Source organism: Grammomys surdaster, unplaced genomic scaffold (genome assembly GCF_004785775.1).
Source record: "Grammomys surdaster isolate TR1022 unplaced genomic scaffold, NIH_TR_1.0 169, whole genome shotgun sequence".
NCBI classification, from domain to species: domain Eukaryota; kingdom Metazoa; phylum Chordata; class Mammalia; order Rodentia; family Muridae; genus Grammomys; species Grammomys surdaster.
In genome coordinates this window covers 2,549,376-2,570,597 of record NW_021604617.1, presented here as the reverse complement: position 1 = coordinate 2,570,597, position 21,222 = coordinate 2,549,376, and the positions used below count along the sequence as shown (strand labels likewise).

At 40.9% G+C, this 21,222-nt stretch overlaps 1 protein-coding gene across 1 annotated transcript in view; it reads right to left on the bottom strand.

The window, feature by feature from the left end:
- Efhb (EF-hand domain family member B) overlaps window positions 1–20,995 on the bottom strand; it is a 63,134-nt gene extending 42,139 nt beyond the window's left edge. Inside the window, exons 1-5 of the mRNA XM_028766684.1 lie at window positions 20,147–20,995; window positions 12,384–12,446; window positions 11,390–11,533; window positions 3,455–3,635; window positions 159–269 (exon numbers count right to left, since the gene is read on the bottom strand). Coding sequence (XP_028622517.1) covers window positions 159–269; window positions 3,455–3,635; window positions 11,390–11,533; window positions 12,384–12,446; window positions 20,147–20,995 — 1,348 coding nt within the window. The remainder of the gene's footprint in view (window positions 1–158; window positions 270–3,454; window positions 3,636–11,389; window positions 11,534–12,383; window positions 12,447–20,146) is intronic.
- Window positions 20,996–21,222: the final 227 nt, after the last annotated feature.

The window sequence follows — 21,222 nt, the reverse complement described above, 5'->3', positions numbered from 1 at the left end:
ATGGTTTATGATGCTATGGATAATAATAAACTGCCATGTATGGATCAACTGCATCATCCATGAGGTGTCCAACTTCATGAACAGTATGCTCTGTGCTTTTCTTGACATATTTGAGAGTCTCATATCCTCAGTCCCACTTCATACTGGGCAAGACTTACCTGCAAAATAATCATTGTGAGAGACAGTGTACAAATCGTGTCCTTCCTGTCCTTCTTTAAACACATCTTCGAAGGATTTTGATGGATTCACAGTTTCACGAACAGACAGTTCTGAAGAAAGAATCAACAAGATCAATATTAAAGACTCCTGGCTATTTATTGTATATATAAACTACAGCCAATGACAAGTTTGGTCTGATGGCTTCGTAAGCTACACAGAATGCCTAGAAGATCACATAGCCAATTAAATAAATATCTATCAGCACAAACAAGATGAGCTGGACACGGTGGAGGGAGGAGGACCAGGACTTCAAGGATAACCTGGACTACATAGTGAATTTGAGGCCATACTAGGCTACATGTGACCTTACTCTAAAAGAGAAGGGCAGGGAGAGAGGAGGAGGAAGAAAAGGAGGAAGAGGAGGAGGAAGGAGAGAGGAAGGAGAAGGGGGGAGAGGGAAGGGAAGAGAAAGAAGGGAGATAGGAAGAAACAAAATAAGCCTATGCATCACTTTGCTGTAGAGCTCTGAGGATTCTGAATATCAAAATGCTACAAGAGCCACTGGGCTATCTGCAGCCATGCTCCAACTCCAGTAAATTCTCCATCCTGAGACTCTAGACAATTCTAGCTTATATTTGTTCCCAACTTCCTAGGATAATGCAAGCTAATCTGAACTCCAAATTAAAAACACTGATGTCCAGTGGGATGTGACATGTGCAAATTTTGGCAGCTGTAACTTAAAGCATGAACGTGGGGTCTGTTTTGATCTGAATCTCCACTCTCAACCTAGCCAGAGGTAACAGGGAACTCATGGAGTCAAGAAGAAATTCCTCTTCCCACAATTCTCAGTTTACTTACAGTGAGTTGTCTTGTTTCATTTACTATTCTTCAAAGGCTGGGAGTTGAAGGTGGGGCTTTATGCATACTGGGCATTCCCTCCATCACTAAGCTGTGTCTCTTGCCCTTGTTTTTTCCAGATAAGATCCTTATATTCATGCACACACACTTGAGATCATCCTGCCTCAGTGCTAGGATTATAGGCACACTGCTCCATTTCAATTTAAATGAAAAGTCTTTCTCACAGGCTCATGTGTTTTGAATCCTTACCCTGCTAGGTAGCATGGTTTGGAGAGGTTGCTAGGTAAGTAGAATACTGAGCTGTTATAGCCCAGTCTCACTTTTATCCTTTACTTCCTAGTCTACGAATATGTGAGAGCACCAGCTACATGTCTCGGCTGCCATGAACTCCACTATGCCTTCCTTCTCATAATGGACTCTGCTCTCTCGAAGTGTGAGACCAAATTAACCCTTTCTGAAGTTGATTCTGCCTGTCACTATAACAAGAATGGCAGCTAATGGATGCCACTATGCCTGGCTTACTCAATACTTTTTATTAATTATTTTTCTTATTTGAAACAGGGTCTCTTATACCTCAGGGTGGCCTTAAACTCCTGATATTCCTGCCTCTGCCTCCCAAATTGTAGAGTTATAGACACATGCCACTGTACCTGGCCGTTACTTAATAATCTTTTAAATATAACCTCACTCCCTGTTTCCTGCTCCCTGTCAATCTGTCAATACATCTTACTATGTTAATCTCACCAGCCCTCTTTTGGCTTCTCTGTCAGAAACTGAAGTCTATGAACTAACAGCTAATGATATCAGAAGTTGGTGATAGACTACTTGCCTACTTACATGACACCTCAGGCCCAATCTCCAGCAATGCAATGAATACAGAGAATGCAGGGAGGGAGAGGAAGAGGGAGGAAGATGAAGGAGGAAGGGAGAAAAGAAGGGAAAGAAGGAAGGAGGGAGGGAGGGGGAGAGAGAGTTCAAATAATATGAAAAAAGACAGTGTGGTAGCACATATCAGCAAGCACAGCATTCACAGGACAGAGTTGGAAAAACTGAAGCTCCTGATCTATCTGAGCTACTCAATGAGACCTGTTTTTAAAACAAAAGGTAAGGCTGGAGAGATGGCTCAGTGGTTAAGAGCACTGACTGCTCTTCCAGAGGTCCTGAATTCTATTTCCAGCAACCACATGGTGGCTCACAAGCATCTGTAATGTGATCCGATGCCCTCTTCTGTATCTGATCCCAAGATTCAATCCATAGTAGAGAAAAATTTCCTATAAAACTCTACTTGAAATTTTTAATTTTTTTTTTACTTGAAGATTTTAGATATTTATGTTTAATATACAAAGACATATTATAATATATTTCTTTCATCAGGTAGATATTGTAAATGATAATTCAAACTCCACAGTGTGGCTTACATCTATAATCCCAGTACTTGGGAAGTAGAGGCAAAAGGGTCAAGTACAAGTACGAAGCTGGAAGAAAACATCTTGAAAAACACAATAAGTTGCCAGGCGGTGGTGGCGCACACCTTTAATCCCAGCACTTGGGAGGCAGAGGCAGGTGGATTTCTGAGTTCAAGGCCAGCCTGGTCTACAGAGTGAGTTCCAGGACAGCCAGGGCTATACAGAGAAACCCTGTCTCGAAAAACAACAACAACAAAACAAAACAAAATTTCAAAGTCAATGTGGTCTACATAATGCATTCCAGTTCCAAGTCAGGCAAGGGTACATACTGTGAGAGAACCTATCTCAACACACACACACACACACACACACAAATAAACAAATAAATAAATAAATAAATAAATAGCAAAATCCCCAGAAGGTTTCTCTCAGATGGTTCCAATGTCCAATGGAGGTAACCATGGTCTGTTTTGCTTTCAGGAATTCAATGAAGCAAACAGAAACAGTATTTCTTTTGATATGTGAATCATTATGTCCATTGATACAAAAAGTAAGTATCAGAAAGTAACCTAAAAAAAAAAAAAAGAAAAAAATGACAGGAAGGGAGAGAGGGAGGGAGTAATACAAGAAGAAAGGAAGAGAGAGAGAGATCCTGCTATGATGCCATCTTTTTACTTTTACATGGAGGACTTTAGTCATCTCTCTCTATGTGTCACTCTCCAGATACCATGTCAAGATACAGACTAAGTAGAAAAAAATTATAGGCTCAAAGAAAAGCAGAAAACTGAAAGCAAAGAATGCAAAAGTGAAACTGTAGTTAGGGGGCAGAGAGGATGTGATGTCCATTGTAATCAGGACTTGCTAGAAGGAGAGAATGGCTCAAGCAGACCACAGACCAGGTGTGAAGACTTTGTTCATCTTTCATCACTAATAATCCTTCATACCATCAACAGAAAATATGCCAGTGACATACTTAATCCAATTTCATAAGACATATTTTCCCACCTCCTCCTGCCCCTTATTTTTACTACCTCTGATAGTCGGTGTCCCTAATGTTGTGTTGATCACATCCATTCCTTTAGGCAATCCTGGTGTTTGATCATGAGATTTTCCCAATGGTGCTCGTTGATGGCTAAAATATATAGACTCTTTTTTGTCTTTTATTTTCTGTTGAAACGCGGTGATGGGCTGTGGATTTATCAATGAGCTCACCTAAAGAAATTACAGAATGTCCATGTATCGAAACAAGTATATGTAAGAAAACTAAAATTCTCATGAGAAGAAAATATAATTAAAGTGATATTTCCCCGTCATTAATGGTTTTGCTTATCTTCCAATGAACCCTCAAAATCAGTAATGAAAAATTTAAAAGAGCAGATGCAGAACTTTCAGCTATAACTGTATCCTAGCTCCTGGGGAAACTGAAGCACCAGGATACTGAGCTTCAGGCAGGCATGGACTACAGAGAGAGTGCAAGACCAGACAGAGATATGGTTCAGTAGTGGAGTGCTCATGAGACTGTAAGTTCAAGCCACAAGGCCAGAAAAAAAGATATAGCTCAGCATTAGAACACTTGCCTAACAGGTACAAGACCACATGTTCTATCCCTAGCATTAAGTAAATAGGTAGGTAGGTATGTACGCACATATGTACATGCATACATACATACATACATACATACATACACAGATACATAGGTAGCTACATAGACACATAGATAAATAGATGATAGATAGATAGATAGATAGATAGATAGATAGATAGATAGATGAAACTTTCCTACAATGATGCTAAAAGACTTATTAAAGGAGTTTCCAGGTTGTTGATGCAAATACTCAAGAACAACAGGTATGACAAACACAGAACACAAATCATTTCCATCAACTTTCTCAAACATATGCAACTCAGGTTGGACTTGATGACACAGTACTATAATTCCAGCACTTAAGTAGGAGAGCACTATGATAAAAATGATAGAAAGCACTGGGTATGGAAACACATGCCTTTAATCCCAGAACTGTGGAGGGAGAGGCAGGTGGATCTGAATTCAAGGCTAGCCTGTCTACAAAGCAAGTTCCAGGATAGCTATGGCTATGTAGAAAAGCCCATGCCTCAAACAAATGACAAAACAAACAAACAAACAAACAAACAAAACACAGGAGAGATAAACAGGAACAGAAAGACAAGAGAGATAGATACTGGACATGGTACATTGCCTCAAAAACAAAAAAGGACCTGAGACATGGATCAGCAAGTGAAGATACTTGCCACAAGAGCCTGCTAGTTTAACTTTGATCCCCAGAAACTATGTAAAAGAAGGAGAGAATCCACTCTACAAAGGTGTCCTCTGAGTCCCTACATGCATGCGCCACACATATAGCATACACACACACACACACACATGCACACACACACAATAACAATTAACCAATTAATGTTTTTAAATGATCAAGATGGCTCAGCAGGTAAGAGAAATTGTTGCCAAGGCTGATGATCTGAGTTTAGTCCCCAGAAATTACTTGATGGAAAAAAAGAACTGACTGCCCCAAGTTCTCATCTGTCCTCCACACAGGTGTTGTAACACACACACACACACACACACACACACACACACACACACACACAATGTGAGAAAAGGTTTTTAAACAAAAAAAAAATGGAGGGTTGGTCATAGGGCTCAATAGTAGTGTTTACCAAGCATATATAATACCCTGAGTTCCAGCTTTAGCCCCACCAATAAACTTAAATAAATAAAAGACAGATAACTAATATAGAAGGAAAGATAGGTAGACAGATAAATAAGCAGTTAGAGGATAGTTATATCCAGGCAGTCAGCATCAAATACTTTCTGTCAACCCAAGATCTATATATGCTCTCCTCTCTGTAGGGCCTCAGCGCAAGAGAAGCAGGCCTGTTCTCTTAATGGTTAATAAGGTATGATGACATTTGTCTTTACTGGGAAAATGGGATGCCACAGCCTCATACCATCTGAGGATCAGTGAAGACTGGGGTTTGAACTGCTGCTTCCTTTGCCTATTCTTAGTTACTGCTGCTTGAAAACTCAACCTATTGCCCAAGACTAATGTTTTTAGAAGCCAGAAGGAGGAAAGAAAATACCCACAGGAATTATGAATTTCACTTATAGCATTATTTGTACAACTTTCTAACTTGGTAAATTAATGATTAATAGAAGAAGAAAGCCTTTCCACCCTCTCCGCCTGGCCCTTCTTGTTGGACTCATAGTGGGTCTGCTCCTGGGAAGACAGCATATTCAGACCCGTTCCAGAGGATTTGCTTCACTCAGAGCAGTTGAGGATCCACTGAACCCAGAGCAATTGACTCCCAGTTGGTCTGTTCCTGACCCATTGGTAAGGATTCCTTCCATTCTGAGCCAGTGCACTGAGCAGACCTAGGGCACTACCTCTGCAACCAATCTCACAATTCCCAGAGGAAGCTGAACTCCCAGGAGATCTAACACGTACAGGATCATAGGATTACAGGATCCCAGAGGCAGCCTGACTCCCAGGAGCTCTGACACCCAGGATCACAGGATCACAGAGACAGCTGGACTCTGAGACGCTCTGACACAACCAAGATAAAAGGAGAGACAGGCTCCAGTTAGAGACAGTGAGTGCAGGTAGCACTAGAGATAACCAGATGGCAAAAGGCAAGCACAAGAATGTAAGCAACAGAAAGCAAGGTTACTTGGCATCATCAGAACCCAATTCTCACACTTGGGAGGCAGAGGCAGGTGGATTTCTGAGTTTGAGGCCAGCCTGGTCTACAGAGTGAGTTGCAGGACAGTCAGGACTACACAGAGAAACCCTGTCTCAGAAATAAATAAATAAATAAATAAATAAATAAATAAATAAAATAAAGAACCCAATTCTCCCACCACAGCAAGCCCTGGATACCTCATCACACCAGAGAGGCAAGATTCATATTTAAAATCACTTCTCATGATGATGATAGAGGACTTTAAGAAGGACATAAATAACTCCCTTAAAGAAATACAGGAGAACACAGGTAGAAGCCCTTAAAGAGGAAAAACAAAAATCCCTTAAAGAATTACAAGAAAACACAACCAAATGGGTGAAGGAATTGAAGAAAAACGTCCAGGATTTAAAAATGGAAGTAGAAACAATAAAGAAATCACAAAGGGAGACTACCCTGGAGATAGAAAACCTAGAAAAGAAATCAGGAGTCACTGATGCAAGCATCACCAACAGAATACAAGAGATAGAAGAGTCTCAAGTGCAGAAGATGCCATAGAAAACATTGACATAGATATTTTGGTCATCCTAATAAACCCTTAGAAACAGTGATCATGGGAGAGATTATGGAATTGTGTTTTATGCCTTGCTTGTTCTTTGACTATTTGTGTTTATTGTCTTGCTTGTTCCTTGATTATTTGCCTCTATTGTATTGCTAGACCCTCAAACTAGATCTGACCTTAATACATCCATGTAATTAAAATGGTTTAAAGCAAAAAGGAGAACAGGGGATGGGATGGGGGTTCCAGGGAGGGAAATGGGGAAAGGGGATGGCATCTGAAATGTAAATAAATAAATTATCCAATTAAAAGAAGAAAACATTGACATAATGGTCAAAAAAATGCAAAATGCAAAAAGTTTCTAACCCAAAACATCCAGAAAATCAAGACACAATGAGAAGACCAAACTTAAGGATATAGAAGAGAGCAAAGATTGCCAACTTAAAGAACCAGTAAATATCTTCAACAAAACTATAGAAGAAAACGTCCCTAACCTAAAGAAAGAGATGCCCATGAACATACAAGAAGCCTACAGAACTCCAAATAGACTAAACCAGAAAAGAAATTCCTCCTGTCACATAATAATCAAAACATCAAATGCACAAAACAAAAAAGAATATTTAAAGCAGCAAGGGAAAAACGTCAAGTCATTTATAAAGGCAGACCTATCAGAATTACTCTCACCAGACTTCTCACCAGAGACTATGAAAGCCAGAAGATCCTGGACAGATGTCATACAGACCCTAAAAGACCATGAATGGCAGACCAGGCTACTATACCCAACAAAACTCTCAATTACCAAGATAGATGGAGAAACCAAGATACTCCATGACAAAACCAAATTTACATAATATCTTGCCACAAATTCAGCCCTACAAAGGGTAATAGATGGAAAACTCCAAAACAAGGAGGAAAACTACACTCAAGAAAAGGCAAGAAAGTAATCCTCTTCCGACAAACCCAAAGAAAGATAGCTACACAAACATAGTTCTACCTCTAATAACAAAAATAACAAGAAGGAACAATCACTTTTCCTTAATATCTCTTAACATCAACGGATTCAATTCCCCAATCAAAAACATAGACTAATGGACTGGATATGAAAACAGGAGCCAGCCCGCTGCTACCTATAGGAAACACACCTCAGTGATAAAGACAGACACTTCCTCAGAGTAAAAGGCTGGAAAAAATTTTCCAAGCAAATGGTCCCAAGAAACAAGGTGGTGTAGCCATTCTAATATTGAATAAAATCGACTTTCAACCAAAAGTTATCAAGAAAGAGAAGGAAGGACACTTCATACTTGTCAAAGGAAAAATCTACCAAGATGAACTCTCAATTCTGAACATCTATGCTCCAAACGCAAGGGCAGCCACATTCATAAAAGAAACCTTACTAAAGCTCAAAGCACACATTGCACCTCACACAATAATAGTGGGAGACAACACCCCACTCTCAGCAATAAAGAGATAATGGAAACAGAAACTAAACAGAGACACAGTGAAACTAACTAAAGTTATGAATCAAATGGACTTAACAGATATCTATAGAACATTTCATCCTAAAACAAAAGAATATACCTTTTTCCTCAGCACCTCATGGTACCTTCTCCAAAACAGACCATAGAATTGTTCACAAAACAGGCCTCAACAGATACAAAAAGATTGAAATAATCTCATGCATCCTATCAGATCACCACAGACTAAGGCTAGTCTTCAATAACAACAAAAACAGAAAGCCCACATACACATGGAAACTGAATAATGCTCAACTCAGTGATAACTTGGTCAAAGAAGAAATAAAGAAAGAAATTGAAGACTTTTTAGAATTTAATGATAATGAAGGAAAACTCATAATTCTAAGTGCCTACAAAAAGAAATTGAAGAGAGCATACACTAGCAACTTGACAACACACCGGAAAGCTCTAGAACAAAAAGGAGCAAATACATACAACAGGAGTAGACATCAGGGAATGCTCAAACTCAGGTCTGAAATCAACCAAGTAGAAACGAAAAGAACTATACAAAGAATCAACAAAAACAGGAGCTGGTTCTTTGAGAAAATCAACAAGATAGATAAACTCTTAGCCAGAATAACCAGAGGACACAGAGACTGTATCCAAATTAATAAAAATCAGAACTGAAAAAGGAGACATAACAACAGAAAGTGAAGACATTCAAAAAATCATCAGATCTTCCTACAAAAGACTATACTCAACAAAACTGGAAAATCTGGATGAAATGGACAATTTTCTAGACAGATACCAGGTACCAAAGTTAAATCAAGGTCATATAAACCACCTAAACAGTCCCATAACCCCTAAAGAAATAGCAGCAGTCATTAAAAGCCTCCCCACCAAAAAAAGTCCAGGACCAGATGAGTTTAGTGCAGAATTCTATCAGACCTTCCAAGAAGACCTAATACCAATTCTCTATAAGCTATTCCACAAATAGAAATAGAAGGAACACTACTCAATTCATTCTATGAAGCCACAATTACACTCATACCTAAACCACACAAAGACCCAACAAAGAGAACTTCAGACCAATCTCCCTTATGAAAATTGATGCAAAAATACTCAATAAAATTCTCAATAAACAATCATCCATCATGATCAAGTAGGCTTTATCCCAGAAATGCAGGAATGGTTCAGTAAATGGAAATCCAAAAACATAATCCACTATATAAACACACTGAAAGAAAAAAAAAACACATGATCATCTCACTAGATGCTGAGAAAGTATTTGAAACAATTCAACACCTCTTCATGGTAAAAGTCTTGGAAAGATCAGGAATTCAAAGCCCATAACTAAGCATCATAAAAGCAATATACAGCAAGCCAGTAGCCAACATCAAATTAAATGGAGAGAAACTTGAAGCAATCCCAGTAAAATCAGGGACTAGACAAGGCTGCCCACTCTCTCCCTACCTATTAAATATAGTACTTGAAATTAGACCCAGAACAATTAGACAACAAAAGGAGGTCAACGGGATAAAAATAGGAAAGGAAGAAGTCAAAATTTCACTATTTGCAGATGATTTGATAGTATACTTAAGTGACCCCAAAACTTCCACCAGAGAACTCCTAAACCTGATAAACAACTGGATATAGAAAAGTGGCTGGATATAAAATTAACTCAAACAAATCACTACCCTTCCTCTACTCAAAGGATAAACAGGCTGAGAAAGAAATTAGGGAAATGACACCCTTCACAATAGTCACAAATAATATAAAATACCTTGGTATGAATCTAACCAAGCAAGTGAAAGATCTGTATGACAAGAACTTCAAGTCTCTGAAGAAAGAAATTGAAGAAGATCTCAGAAGATCTCTTATGTTCATGGATTAGAGGAATTAATATAGTAAAAAGGGCCATCTTGCCAAAAGCAATCTACAGATTCAATGCAATCCCTATCAAAATCCCAACTCAATTCTTCACAGAGTTAGAAAGAGCAATTCTCAAATTCATTTGGAATAACAAAAAACCCAGGATAGGGAAAACTATTCTCAACAATAAAAGATCATCCCTGACACCAAACTGTACTACAGAGCAATAGAGATTAAAAAAAAAACAGAAAACAAAACAAACAAAAAACCTGCATGGTATTGGTACAGAGACAGGTAGGAAGATCAATGTAATAGAATTGAAGACCCAGAAATAAACCCACACACCTATGGTCACTTGATCTTTGACAAGGAGCTAAAACCATTCAGTGGAAAAAAGACAGTATTTTCAACAAATGGTGCTGGTTCAACTGGAGGTCAGCATGTAGACGAATATAAGTCGGTCCATTCTTATCTCCTTGTACAAAGCTCTAGTTCAAGTGGATAAAGGACCTCTACATAAAACCAGCTACACTGAAACTAATAGAAGAGAAAGTGGGAAACAGCCTCGAACACATGGGCACAGGGGAAAAGTTCCTGAACAAAACACCAATGGCTTATGCTCTAATATCAAGAATTGACAAATGGGACCTCATAAAATTGCAAAGCTTCTGTAAGGCAAAGGACACTGTCAATAAGACAAAACAGCAACCAACAGATTGGGAAAAGATCTTTACCAATCCTACATCCGATAGAGGGCTAATATCTAATATATACAAAGAACTCAAGAAATTAGACTCCAGAAATCTGGAGGCTGCTCTACCTCGGGATCCTTCCCATGTGCAGTCATCAAAAGCAGGCACTGTTGTGGATGCCAGGAAGTACATGCTGACAAGAGCCTGATATACCTGTCTGCTGAGAGGCTCTGTCAGAGGCGGATGCTCGCAGCTAACCATTGAACTGATCATGGAGTCCCCAATGAAGGATGTAGAGAGAAGACTGAAGGAGCTGAAGGGGCTTGTGACAATACCAACCAACCAGAACTCCCAGAGTCTAAACCACCAGCCTCGGAGGGACTCATGGCTCCAGGTGTATATGTAAGGGAAGATAGCCTTGTCAGGCATTGGTGGAAGAGGAGGTCCTTGGTCCCAAGAAGGCTGGATGGTCCAGTGTGGGGAAATGGGAGGGCAGGGAAAGGGGAGTGGGTGAATGGATGGGGACACACCCTCATAGAAGTAGCAGGAGTGGGGATGGGATAAGGGGTTTCTGGAAGCGAGGGAGAATGAGTAAAGGGGATAACATCTGAAATGTAAATAAATAAAATATCCAATTGTTTTAAAAAAATAGAGGAAGAAAAAAGAAAGGTTTACCGGAATTGCGATTTTAGATCTTAATCCATGTGTCAAATAAGGTGCGATTTGGGGATCTTTTGCTCTGCCATAAAATACTCTTTCTGCTCCAGCAGGAGGATATCTGAAGTTGAAATACTTCTTTGCCTCTGGGGGAGTCATAAGCTGGGGAAAGTGAGACAAGAAAAGAGAAGCACGAAGCACAAGTTTCAAAAGATCAACTCAACTTCCCTAGGCAGTGGTGGCTTCCTGAATACAAAAACTAGGACACGCCCTGGAAAATTTGTTTATTGACTGAAATAAAATACTTTAAATATTATAGTTTGAGGGGCTGAAGAGACGGCTCAGTGCATAAGAGCATTTGCTCTTGCAAGAGAACCCAGGTTCCGTTCCAGTACCCACATGTTGGTTCATAACTCTGTAACTCCAGTTCCAGGGGATCTGATGATCGATTCTGACATCTAGGGGCACCAGTCTTGCACCTGGTATACAGTCATAAGTACATGCAAAGCACTCATACACATAAATAAAGATTAATTTTAGAACATTTTTAAGACTATAATTTAGGGGACTGGAAAAGGGCTAAGTAGTTTCAGGAGCACTTGCTGCTTTTCCAGGGGCCCTGAGTTGGGTTCCCTGTAACCACATCAGGTGGCTCACACATAATCACCTATTACTCTAGCTCCAAAGATTCCATGCCCTTTTCTGGCCTCCATGGATACCTGAACACGTGTGACATATAGTCAGACATTCCCCCACTCCAAAACATGCAGGTTACAAACATGTCATAATTCCTACTGAAATGCATTGAATCCTAGATTTTTTTGTAAACTAAAAAAAAATGTACATTTTAATTTTCATTTTCTTGGACAAAATCAATAGACATCGCACAGGTATAGTAAAGGTTCAAAACTGACCACATTACATCTGTGCACACTTTCGTGAGGAAAGCTGAGAGTCCATTCTCCTATGGCTCATATTCAAGGTACAAACAGAAAGGCTGTGAATTGCTCACCCTGGGAAGCTTTTCAGTCAAACAGGTTGAAACTCTGTATCCAACTGGTTTAACTTTTCCAGCCTTAGAGGGAAAAAACATTAAGCATTGTTAAAGAATGGAATGTATTCCAAACTTGGCCTATACCTCAAATGCTACAAACGCTACTAAAAATAAGGGAACAATTGAATAGATAGTAGACAAATAAGTAACAGAAATGCATTCAGTGATTCTGTGACATTTTGAACTGCTTACCTGTTGGAAACAGTTTCTTTTTCTGGTTTGTTTAGGTCTGAAACTGGCTTTGTACAGGATGACCTTGAACTCCTAATCCTTGCCTGGCACCTCCCTGGTGCAGAGATTACAGGTGTGTACAATGTCAACAGGCTCCCCCCCCTGCTATTTTTTGATTTCACTCAAATTTATGGCAGTCCTGCCTCTACCACTTTGGTGCTGGGATCACAAGCATTAACACGCTTGGCCACAAACAATCTTAACGTTTTTCACTAGTTAATTATTTAATTTCCAAATGTATGAGATATATCTTTGTGTGTTTCAAACAAATTTGGTTTTTAAGATACAGATCTTCTTATGTAGCCCAGGCTGGCCCCTAAATCACACTTCCTAGCATTAGCCTCGAGACTTGAACAAACTCTCACAGAATCCCAGAAAATATTTTTATACTTACTAGCATGTTACTTATAGCCCAGCTCCTAGAGAGAACAATTCAAATAGTACTTGGCTTTGCCTACTTACTTGTAACTTGGGGTCTTATCTGTCCTTCCGTTGCTCATAGCAAAGCTAGTAAGAATCTACTTCCAGAAGCACAGCACATATCTCTTTCTCCTTTATCTGTTTCAACGTGGCTGATATTTTTATAATGTGCACATTACTCTTTTTAAAAAACTGAAAGAATTGGGAACTAAGCATGATAAATCATTCCTATAGTTCCAAACTCAAGAGTCTGAGACAAAGGGATTCCCAAGAGTTCAAGGCCAGCAGGAGTTACAATGGCAAAATCTTGTCCAAAACAAATAAAAAGAACAGGGGCTTTAAAGATATAGTAGAGAGTCCGTCAAATATGCATGAAGTCATGGGTTTGACTACCAGCACTGCACAAACCAGGCATGGGGCTGCACACCTGCAGTATCAGCACTTGGAAGGTAAAGACAGGAGAATTAGATAATTGAAGTCATCTTCAGCTACATAGAAAGTCCAAGACTAGCCTGAGATTCATAAGACCCTGTCTTTAAAAAAAAAAAATGTAACATCTAAGAATCAAAATAAATCACCTAAAATATACAATAGAATTTTGCGCTGAAATGAGCAAGAATCAACAGGCACAGTAGGAGTCCCTTTCCTGATCCTTGCTCTGCTTAAAAGTAGGATTTTGACTTGTCCATATAAAGTGTCCCCAAATCCAGCAAGAGCAACTCTCAGCACCTGAGGACAGTTCATCAGATGATCTTGTATAAACACATGTCTGGTTTCATTCTGTTTCTGTGATAAAACACTAAACAAAACCAACATAAGGGAGGAGTATGTTTATGTGGCTTACATTTCTAGGTGACAATCTATCATCAAGGGAAGTTGGGGCAGAAACTCAGTCAGACCTACCTGCTACTTTACACCACCTCTGATGAACGAACTCACAGTCTAGACAAAACAGAAGAAACCATGGAAGTACACTGCTTGATGGCACACTCGCCCATGCTTAGTGTTCTTATGCACCCCAGGGTCACCTGCCTGGGAAAGGGTGCTGCCTACAGTGGGCTAGGCCCTTCTCCATCAGTTAACAATCAAGAACAATCCCTCTACAGACATGTCTATGGGAACTACAGGTCAATCTAATGTGGGCAATTTCTCATCTGAGACTCCCTTCTACGGTGACTCTAGGCCAATGGTTCTCAGCCTGCAGGTCACAACCCCATTGGTGGTCATATGACCATTTCACAAAGGTTGCATATCAGATATCAGATATTTGCTTTATGATTCATAACAGCAAAATTACAGTAATGAAATAGCAATGAAAATAATTTTATGGTTGGGGTCACCACAATATGAGGAACTGTATTAAGGGGTCACAGCATTAGAAAGGTTAAGAACCACTCCCCTTGGCTATGTCAAGGTAAAGTACACACAGTCTCTCTACCAAAATAGCCCATGTCTTGCATTATTTACCCCTAAGTATTTCCTAGTTGTGTCTCTACAATCTATCATTCCTTGAATGTACTCTCTCCCCACCCTCTTTCTTTCTCTCTATTTCTTTCTTCCTCGATACCCTTCTATCCTCTTCTCCCCCACTCCCCAACTTCTCCCATCTCTGTATTGTCCAATCTGGTCTGAATTTACCATCCTCTCACCTCAGGTTCCTAAGTAGCTGGGATTTACAGGTATGGGCCACTGTGACCAGCTTCTCAACATCTCCTTTTGTGGAAGTGCTAATAAGTCCCTGAGTCTAACAATCATTTTGAGGCTCCCTTATTTTCTGTGAACCCCTGTGCCTATAAATGATGTGCAACTCTTCTGGTTAATCTTTTTTCTGATAGTTTAATTCATATTTCTGCAGTTCATGAACTGAAAACAGCAGTATAGAAGCTTGCCTCTGCAATAATTCAGTAAAAACAACCTCATAGGTTCTGATCCCAAACCAAATAAAATAACTTTGAATTTATAGTGAAATGTTTGTTTATTAAATAAAAAAAGACCAGTTTTCAATGTTGAAATAACTGTGTATAGCATGAAATTTTGTGGAAAAATCATAGAAGGGTGCAAACCTCGACTCTCTGTTGGCTTCATTAGCCATGTTTAAACACTGCTAGCTACTCATTGCTTTGCTTTCTTTTGTTTTTTTGAGACAGTTTCTCATTCTCTATTCAGGCTAGCCTGAATTTGTGGCAATCCTCCTGTCTCAGCCTCCTGAAACCTGGGATTCCAGGCAAAAGCCACGCCACCTGTGGAGGTTTGAATAGGTTTGGCTCCTGTAGACTCATGTATTTTAATGCTTGGCCCACGAGGGATAACACTATTTGGAAGCATGGCCTTGTTGGAGTAGGTATAACCTTGTTGGATTAGATGTGGACTTGTTGGAATAGGTGTGGCCTTGTTAGAGTAGGCATGACCTTGTTGGAGGAAATATGTCACTAGGGGAGTGGGCTTTGGGGTTTCCTATGCTCAAGCTTTGCCCAGTGAAAAAAGAGAGTCTCCTCCTGACTGCCTTCTGAGCAACATGTGGAACTCAAGGCTCCTCCAGCACTATGTCCACCTGTGTACACTGCCAAGCTTTCCACTATGATGATAATGGACTGAAACTCTGACACTGTAAGCCAGACCCAATTAAAAAAATTTTTATAAGAGTTGCCTTTGTCATGGTGTCTCTTCACACTAATGAAACCCTAAGACATCACCCAACTAATCACTGTCTCCTTGACACTCTCTTTGCTCCCTTCAAAGAAGCTAAGGCAGAAAGTTCACCAATTCAAAATTATCATAAGCTACAGAGAGAGGAAGAGAATGAGGGAAGGGTCAAGAGAGAAAGAGACAGAGAAAGAGAGAGAAAGAGATGCTTACATGATAGTTCATAACTATAATCTTGACAACTGGGAAGACTGAATGAAGCAGGAGCATCACTGTGAGTTCCAGGCAAGTTCCAGGATAGCCTTCACTTCAGTGGTAAGGTGAGACTCTGCTTCAAAAAAATATTAAAAAGTAAAAAAAAAAAAAAAGAAAGAAAAGAAAAAGAAAGAAAGGAAGGGTAAATGTGTGGAGAAAAGAGTAGAAGGTGGCAGAAGTAGACATTTTAGAACAATGCTCTCTGGAAGCTGTCTTTGTTAGGATTTTTGTTGCTTCGGTGAAACACCATGACCAAAAAAGCAAGTTGGAGAGGAAAGGGTTTATTTTTACTTATGCTTCCACATTGCTGATCATTATCCAAGGAATCAGGACTAGAACTCAAACAGGGCAGGAACATGGAGGCCGGAGCTGAAGGAGAAGCCATGGGCTGGGCCCTCTCCTATCAATCGCTAACTAAGAGAATGCCTTTACAGCTGAATCTTTTGGAGGCATTTTCTTAATTGAGGTCCCCTCCTTCCAGATAATTGTAGCTTGTGTCAGGTTGGCATAAGATCAGCCAGCACAGAAGCCAAAAATCAGAATACATATATGTGTAAGGCTAGACCAGAAGCCATAAACAACAGAACTAATGCAGAAATAAGAACAGGCACACCCAGAGAAGAAGCAGTGGCTGGGTAATCTGACAGAGCAGAAAGCAGAGTGGTTCAAGACAGTTCAAAAGCACAAATGTAGAACCAAGGGGAACAAAAGTCCACTGTGCCCAGACAAAGCTCTGCAGGATCCATATAAGCTCCTTATTAGAGTTTTATCTTTGAATTTCAGCATGGGAAATCTACTCTGAATGCCTCAGGATCACGGAAGCAAAAGAGATTCGAGGCTGAAGCAGGAGGATTGGGAGTTCAAGATCATCTTGGACTATACGAAAGCCTGTCTTAAACATAACAAAAATCCTCTCTTAATTGGGTGGTGGTAGCACACACCTTTAGTCCCAGAACTCAGGAGGCAGAGGCAAGCAAATCTTTGAGTTCAAAGTCCAGCCTGGTCCAGAATAGGCAAGGCTACACAGAAAAACCTTGTCTTGAAATTTTAAAACAAACCAAAAAAATCTCAAAAACAAAACAAAAACAAACAAACAAACAAACAAAACGGGCAGTGTTGGCGCACGCCTTTAGTCCCAGCACTCGGGAGGCAGAGGCAGGCAGATTTCTGAGTTCGAGGCCAAGCCTGGTCTACAGAGTGAGTTCCAGGACAGCCAGGGCTACACAGAGAAACCCTGTCTTGAAAAACCAAAAACCAAAACCAAAACAAACAAAAAGAATCTCTTCACTGGACAATGTAGTCTTATCTAGCTCTGACCCTACCTCAAGAAGATGGAGAGTTCAAGGCCAGCCTGAAATACATAGACAGACCCTGTCTCAATAGAAACAAAGTTGTTGAGGTCTGCCCCCTAATATAGTGGCAGCCATTTTGCTTCATGCCTGCCAGCTATTTCATATCGTTGCTGTAATATGCCTGTCAGTCATTGATGAAGAAAAATAACTTGACTCAGTCCTGGGTCATGTTAACCACATACCCTGTTGTGTTCTGTATGAGGTTTGTTAATCTTACGAAATTCCACAACTGTAAGCATCACGCAGATCTCATCAAATTAAAGGTTAATATAAACTGTTATGTCTAAAATGGCTTGAGTCAGGGCTGACCACCAGTCAGCACTTTCAGCACCTGTGCAGGAGTTCATTGTGGTGCTCCTGGTTTTAACTTTAAATGCTGAAAATCTTCAGCATTGTAGCCACAGCCTCCAAATTCTGAGCTATGGCCCTGATCGATCAGTCTTAGGTGTGTGTTCAATAAACCATTCCTGTCTGACTGAGATGGGTGTTTGTGTGGTTTGTGGGGTGACTCCTGGCCCCCAACAAAGCAATTTCTTCTTTGAGGTGAAGCAAGTGTGAGGACAGCCTGGGATCCATAACACAACACCTTGTCTCAAAAAACAAAATGAAGTAGGAACAGTTTGAGTTATCCTGTGGCTTATTTACTATACCCAAAGATTACTGCGGAATGGAAGCAGCAGTACTTGCTTGGCCCAGGGAGTGGCACTATTTGGAGATGTGGCCTTACTGGAGTGGGTGTGGCCTTGTTCAAGGAAGTGTGTCACTGAAGGCATGAGCTTTAAGACACTCAACCCAGCTGCCTGGAAGTCAGTCTTCTCCTGTCTGACTTTGGAGCAAGATGTAAAATTCTCAGCAACTTCTGCACCGTACGTGCCATGCTCCCGCCTTGATAATAAGAGACTGAACCGGCCGGGCTGTGGTGGCGCAGGCTTTGCCTTTAATCCCAGCACTTGGGAGGCAGAGGCAGGTGGATTTCTGAGTTTGAGGCCAGCCTGGTCTACAGAGTGAGTTCCAGGACAGCCAGGGCTATACAGAGAAACCCTGTCTCGAAAAACCAAAAGAAAAAAAGAAAAACCAAATAATAATAATTATAGACTGAACCTCTGAACCTGTAAGCCAGCCCCAATTAAATGTTGTCCTTATAAGAGTTGCCTTGGTCATGATGTCTGATCACAGCAGTAAATCCCTAACTAAGACAGATGACTAGAATGCAGAACTTCATTGCTTGCTAAGCAGCCAGTCTTCTGCTGATTTGTAGGTTGATGCCTTCCTTTTATTTTTTGGTTTGGTTGGTTTTGATTTCTGAGCAGGGTCTCACCTTTGTAGCCCAAGTTAGCGTGAGATTCATGATAACCTATCTGTCTTGCCCACCCACACCCAGCTCTGATACTTCCTTCCCTTAGGCTTTTTGCCTATCCTGTTTGTAAAGTATTTCTATGAGATTAGTGATAAAAAAAATGCATTTCTACAGAGGAAGAAAAAAATGTTAATCTTCCTTTTGACGCCTGTGAAATATTCATTTTGTTTTTTGTTTCCATCACTGGATTAGCCTAAGCCTACAGGTCAAAGGACATACACTTTCCATCTCATGTTGACCTGGACTCCCACATTGATGACTACAAGAATTTGTTGAAAGACAGACAATACTGAGTGAATAATGGACATAAGAGAAAGGCCTCTCCCCACTCACCGTATGAACGCTAGAAATCTTGATAGTGTCAGTGTGCGAGAGGGTCGAAGAAATGGAGAATGGGGAGAAAACAAGTCAAAGGCAAAGAGAGAAGGAAAACAGGAAAAACCACAGGTGTGTAAACAGCAGCAAGCTAACACCTAGGAAGGAAGGCAGGGAGTCAGAAGGCATCTAAGGAATTTCTGCAAAGAAACCAGTAGTAAAAGGGTCAGAATTTGTATTGGTGCTAGGCAGTGGTGGCACATGCCTTAAATCTTAACGGTCTAGGGGCAGAGGCAGGTGAATCTCTGAGTTGCCCAAGAGAGCCAGGGCTACTCAGAGAAACCCTGTCTCAAACAACAACAACAACAACAACATAATTACATTCTTATATACATTATTAATATATAATTACATTCTTTAAAAATAATATATACTGGCTCGTTTTATGTCAATTTGACACAAGACAGAGTTATTAAAGGGGAGGGAACCTCAGCTGAGAAAATACTGCTCTAAGAGCAAGCTGTAGGCAAGCCTGTAGAGCTTTTCTTTCTTTCTTTTTTTTTTTTGGTTTTTGGTTTTTCGAGACAGGGTTTCTCTGTGTAGCCCGGGCTGTCCTGGAACTCACTCTGTAGACCAGGCTAGCCTCGAACTCTCGAACTCAGAAATCCGCCTGCCTCTGCCTCCCAAGTGCTGGGATTAAAGGCCTGCGCCACCACTGCCCGGCAATGTAGGGCATTTTATTAATTAGTGATTTATGGGGGAAGTCCCTAGGCCAATGATCTTGGGTGCTATAAGAAAGTAGGCTGATCAAGCCACGAAAAGCAAGCCCACGGCCTAACATCAACGCACCAGCCTCTAAGTGTCTGACCTGCTTGAGTTCCTGTCCTGACTTTGATGAGGAACTGTGATTTGAAAGTATAAGCTGAATAAATCGTTTCCTCTCCAACTTGCCTTTGGTCATGGTGTTTCAGCATACCAATAGCAGCCCTAACTAAGACAGAATCCCAATGAAAACTTTGCTATTTGTCTCTACAAACGTAAACCTATCTCACTACTACATCATATCAGGAAACAATGCTATCCACGAATTCAAGGGGAAAACCCTAGGAGAAACAAAAAAACAAACAGACACAATAACATGAACTTACACTTGGCCAGCAAGGCATCCGATCAAAGAATTTCCCTGAATATATAGGTCTGATGTTCCCTGGAGGCTCCACTCCCGGTTCGGTGCTGGCGGGCTCCTTTTTCTCTTCCAGTTGTTGAGCAAATGGACATTCAGAAGATTCTCTTACTAAACCTATTAGAGGCTCTGTATTCTTGGCTTCATCTGATTCCTCGGTTTGTGGCAACCCAATGTCTACCTCCTTAGGGGGCGTCTCTGTGTAGGGGTTCACCACGACACAGGTGGGCTCTTTTTCCAGTTCTTTTCTTAGTTCTGAGCCTACAGTAGGCTGCTTTTCCACTACGGCATCCGTCCAGGCAGAACCACAGGCTAGAGGCCTCCTCGTGCTCCCTGAGGCCTGTGGACTTGCATGTACTGTGCCCAAAGGAGGGTGTAGTGTCTCTCCGTAGCGAAGGCAAGGTGGAAGTCCCTTGTTTTCTGGTCCCACTCTTCCTGGTAACATACCCAGAGGTTTTGATCCCTGGAAAGCAGAGCCCTTGTGGAGTCCTAAATTACCCATCTCTGTGGGCGTGCCAGAAATAGCATGTCTTTCTAGTCCTAATCCAAGAGCATGGCAAGGTGACGATTTTGCTTCTGATGATACCATCCTCTCCCTCCATCTTCGATCTTGTTCTAGTCTCATTTGAAACTCCAGCTCCGTGGGAGATTTTGACCCCTTAAGTACCCTGTCTCTTATATCGCCCTTTTGTTCTGGGGTGAGTCCAAGTTCCGAGATTTCAGGTGCTCTCGTCCTTCTCAGGGAACTCATCTCTAACGGAGAAGCTGAAGTTTGCAAAGGTTTGGGGGACTCCACTCTCACAAAAGAACACATACTCCCGGTACTCCCTGCAGACTGCTTCCTGCCTAGGAGAGTAGATGGAGTCTGTTTACCCCGTTACCTGGGAAACAGACTTGGGCGGGGCTTGGTGAGCAATTCTTCCCTGTAACCCGCCCCGCCCGCGCGCCCATCTCTCATTCACGGTCACTAGGTAGGTTTCACTCCTGTTCTTTCCCAGAATCCCGGTTTTGTTCTCTCTCTCTCTCTCTCTCTCTCTCTCT